At 38.7% G+C, this 4,220-nt stretch overlaps 1 protein-coding gene across 1 annotated transcript; it reads right to left on the bottom strand.

Annotated features, from left to right (window-relative positions):
• Positions 1 to 533: 533 nt before the first annotated feature.
• On the bottom strand, positions 534 to 3,934 carry LOC114664401 (E3 SUMO-protein ligase ZBED1-like). The gene is made up of 3 exons (XM_051936219.1): positions 3,565 to 3,934; positions 1,356 to 2,419; positions 534 to 1,264 (listed from the first exon to the last, which is right to left on the bottom strand). Exons 1-3 carry the CDS (start codon positions 3,763 to 3,765, stop codon positions 868 to 870), a joined length of 1,662 nt encoding a protein of 553 aa, XP_051792179.1. The 5' UTR covers positions 3,766 to 3,934; the 3' UTR covers positions 534 to 867.
• Positions 3,935 to 4,220: the final 286 nt, after the last annotated feature.

The following is a 4,220-nucleotide window of genomic DNA, read 5'->3' as shown; positions in this document are numbered from 1 at the left end:
ATCTATCTATCAGTGGTGGAAAGAGTACTGAAAATTTGTACTTAAGTACATATACTGTTACATTGCTGAAATAATACTCAATTACAAGTAAAAGTACTAGTGTTAAAAAAGTACTTAAGTAAAAGTACAAATTACTCATCTCAAAAACTACTCAGACTACTAGTTACTTTTTGGATGTTGATATTTAATGAATTATCAAAAACCATTGAATCAAATCGGAGAACCATGTGGAAAACAGCTACTACAAATATTTCTACATTACTGATGAAGTATATGAATGGATCAAATTTAAGAAATTTGTTTTCTAAACAAACAAAGATTAAACAGGAGTTTTGCCTGTAGTATAAACTTTTACCAGAGTACTGCAAACAAACAGCTGGGCAAGGGCCTTAAAGCCTTGGACATAAGAAACATGTCTTGGACAGTTCACTTTCTGAACCTTTTGTTAAGTTTCAGCAAAAGCTGATTTTCAAAATTCATAGAGTCTATCCGGCTTCGTTTGGATGTGAATAGTAGACCAGCACAGCTAAAAAGCCGTTCGCATGCAGCTGATGCAGGCAGAGCTGTATTTAGCTTAAGAGACAGCTTCTTGATTGCTGGGAAGGAGTGAAGCAGCTCCATGCTGTCCGAGGCACATGCAAGGTAACCATCAAGCTCAATGGGACTTTGCATCATTCTGGAGAGTGGTCTGGAGAAGAAATCATCATCATCAGATGACTCTCTCTGCTGATGCTCACTCTCATGCTCCGTGGTTTCAAGATGTTGTTTCAGGTATGTCAAGGCTGTAATTGGAACACAATTACTTTAATTTATGTGACTATTTTTAAATACCCACAACAAATGATACTTTAATATTTTGAGGAACTATCATGACTGAGATATAACATATATACACTTATACCAGTATGCAGTCATAGCAACATGCAAATATATAAATTTGAACTTACCAGCCTCTATAACATCTGCTCTGTCAGTCCAGGAGGTCTTGAACTTGGGTAAAAGGACTGCAGCAGCAGCCAAGTCTGGATCCGCCATCATCTGTCCAAAACGCTTCTGCAGGCCATTTTGCAGGGCTTTGATGAGTGGCATGCAGGTCTTGCTTGATGTCTCCAGCCTGTTCAGTTTTGATAGAAGTTGGTGGATTACTGGCAGCAACCATCCCATGTAGGTGCTGGACTCTGACTGGAGAATGTTTGAAGCTTTTACCAGCGGCTTCATGGTGATGCAATACTCCCGGAGGAATGCAACTTCTGCAGGACTCAACCTGGAAGATAAAACGTGTATAACATAAACAACTAAGCCAATTATGACTTTAATAGGATGAGACTGCATAAATGATACTTAATATTACTCACATTTTCACCTTGAATTCGTCACATACACTTCTCATGGCATCTTCCCCCTTCTCGTCAATGATGCGTATTATTCTTTCAATGGCAAGATAGGTTGAATTCCACCGTGTTGCACTGGGACGAATGATCTGTAGCCCACACTTGTCCTCTACTACTTCACTAGCCAAATGAGATCGCCCAGTTTTGTTCCAAATGCCCTGGCATTTTGCAAAGGTTGCACGGAAAAGCCTTTTGTAGGTGTCATTCATGCACTCTGCAAGAGCTGTATCTGCTGTTGCCACAAGATTTAACAGGTGACATGCACATCGCTGATGTGGGGGTAGTTGATATTCCATACCAGAGTCTTCATCAAGGATTACACTTGTATCATGATATTCAATATGGTCACTCACATCAAGAGCATCCAAGTCTGCTTCATCCTCATCTACCTCTGCATCATTCTGTGCCCCAAACACATGGAAAGCTTTGATAAAGTTGGATCCACTATCAGTTGTCGTCCTTACAACTTTGTCTCTAATCTTGTATTGGCAATGGACATCATCAAGAGCACTAGCAATCATGTCAAATGTGTGAGACCCTCTCAATCTTTTGCACGCTAGTGCTGCAGATCTTCTTTCCAAGGACTCTTCCTCTATCCAATGGCAAGTGACGCCAAGGTAACTTTTCTGATGAGCTGACCAACAATCAGTGGTGGTTGCAACAAATTTGGCTTTACCCAGTTCTGCAATTATAGTTGTCTTCATGTCCTCGGCAGCATCACAGATTCTGGTACGAACGGTGGACCTGGAGATGACTTTGGCATGAGGTTGCAATGTGGTAATTAATTCTTTGAAAGCTGGCTGTTCAACTACTGCAAATGGCTGTAGACCTTCACATATGAAATTGATGATAAGCTTGTCAATAGTTGCTTGAGGGACACGTTTGCTTACAGGTGCCAACATCATATCTGGTAACTTGGCTTGCTTACTTGCTGAGAGCTTGTTTGGTGTGGCTGTGGTCTTCCGTTGACGACTAGCTGATGTCGCAATGATGTCATGGTACTGATCAATCTTTGATGGATGTTTCCTCTGGAAAGATCACAGAGGAATTATACAAAGGAAAATATAAATTATATCAGCCAAACTATATATCAGTCAGACTCTAAACATCACTTCCTCGTATCACTACTTTCAACACTAAAGAAAAAACATAAATAAATAAAAAAAATCATTCACCTATAGTAATTATTTAAGCTAAAGTTTGATTGTTTAGAATGAAGTGTGGTAAATTTGTTTAATCATTAGAAACCAACCATACATCCATTTTTATATTTTGGGGGGGGGGGGGGGGTGTTAAATTTCTCCAGTCAAACCCATTTATGCAATTCCAGTACAGTCAAATACTGTGTATTTGGCCCCAGTGTGCAGGAATATTAAAAATGAGGCAAATTTTACATAAATGCTGCATGCAAAAAAAATTTTTTCTTTGCCCCAAATTGCGTGGGATTAGTATTATGTGGGCATGTCTTTAAAGCTAATACTTGGGTAGCACCAGAAGCAATTTCATTCTGATACCTTAATTCCCGAGATTATAAGGGCATCACTAAAAATTAGCTCTAAATATCATGGGTGCATAGCTGGCACCTTTATTCTTATGGTTTTAGGCGATACAAGTATCTTTTCTTTAGCTTTAAAACTGAGCCTGCTACAGCTTCTATATGTGGCTGAATGTGTTGTCGCCGCAGCGGATCTTTGAGGGTTAAGTGACTGAAAATACTGAGATAAACTTAAGATAATGAAAGTGGTGTCTTGTTTTCACAAATTGTGAAAAATGAAATGATGGCGAGACTCTTTTAAAGTATGCAGGGGAACTTTATTTATTACAGCTCTGACATTCACAGCATCCGTGCTCTAAATTAACTTCAATAATAGTAAACTTTGAGGTCCCTTTTTCTGGTGCCTTCCTGATGACATAGATGTCTAAACCATGCCTGATAATAATACATTTCAATGACATATAAATATTACAATGGTTCCCCTAATATTTTGTGATAGTATTTTTTAATATAAAATATGCATGCGTGCGAGCGCGTACATAGGTTAGCTAGCTCAGTTATACTTGAATCGCAGGCTAACGGATGACATTTGTTGGCTTCAAGTAGACAAGCTAGTTACCTTAGACATATTAAAAAATGAAAATAGTATAACAAAAAAATCGCTGTAAGTTTTCTTACCATAATGTGTTTTTTGAGATTAGAGGCTGAAGTCTTGTATGCCGAAATCATCGCAGATGGCAAACAAAGTTTGCACTGCATTAGCACGCTGTCTCCTTTCCTCCCTCTGTACGTGAACAGCTCCTCCAGGTGCGGCCAGGGGCGCTCATCCTCCAGTATTTCTTGATCTTTTTCACTGCTTTGAATGTTGCTGTCCTCCATGAAGTTTGTTTCTCCAAACCTTCAATCCTTACATTACTCCGAGCTCCTTCACTGTGCGATTATGATCAAAACCTGCTGCAGCGGGGGCGGGTGCTTTTTTCAAGTCCAAATATCAGGGGTCATTGGTCCGTTTGCCATCGGATACTTTTATTGGCTACCGAAATGCCTGTCAAAAGTCTGAATATTAATTCAAATTTTTGGCGTACTCAGGAACGAATTGTCATTTTAATTATAGCGAAGTAGATTCTTTACTTTAATTCGTACTTAAATACAAGTAAAATTACAGATTTTAAAATATACTCATAAAAGTACAAGTACCCGATAAAAGTACTTAATTACAGTAACGTGAGTAGTTGTAATTCGTTACTTCCACCCCTGCTATCTATCTATCTATCTATCTATCTATCTATCTATCTATCTATCTATCTATCTAATCCTGCCTACTATACCAAATT

This window comes from Erpetoichthys calabaricus, chromosome 14 (assembly GCF_900747795.2).
Source record: "Erpetoichthys calabaricus chromosome 14, fErpCal1.3, whole genome shotgun sequence".
NCBI classification, from domain to species: Eukaryota; Metazoa; Chordata; class Cladistia; order Polypteriformes; family Polypteridae; genus Erpetoichthys; species Erpetoichthys calabaricus.
The sequence above is the reverse complement of the archived record's forward strand: the minus strand, read 5'-3'. Positions and strand labels throughout refer to the sequence as shown.

Coding starts and splice junctions, on each gene's coding strand:
- LOC114664401 (XM_051936219.1), bottom strand. CDS start 3,765: ATGGAGGACAGCAACATTCAAAGCAGTGAAAAAGATCAAGAAATACTG. Junction 2,420..3,564: donor ATCTCAAAAAACACATTATG/GTAAGAAAACTT, acceptor TGATCTTTCCAG/AGGAAACATCCATCAAAGAT. Junction 1,265..1,355: donor GACGAATTCAAGGTGAAAAT/GTGAGTAATATT, acceptor TTTATCTTCCAG/GTTGAGTCCTGCAGAAGTTG.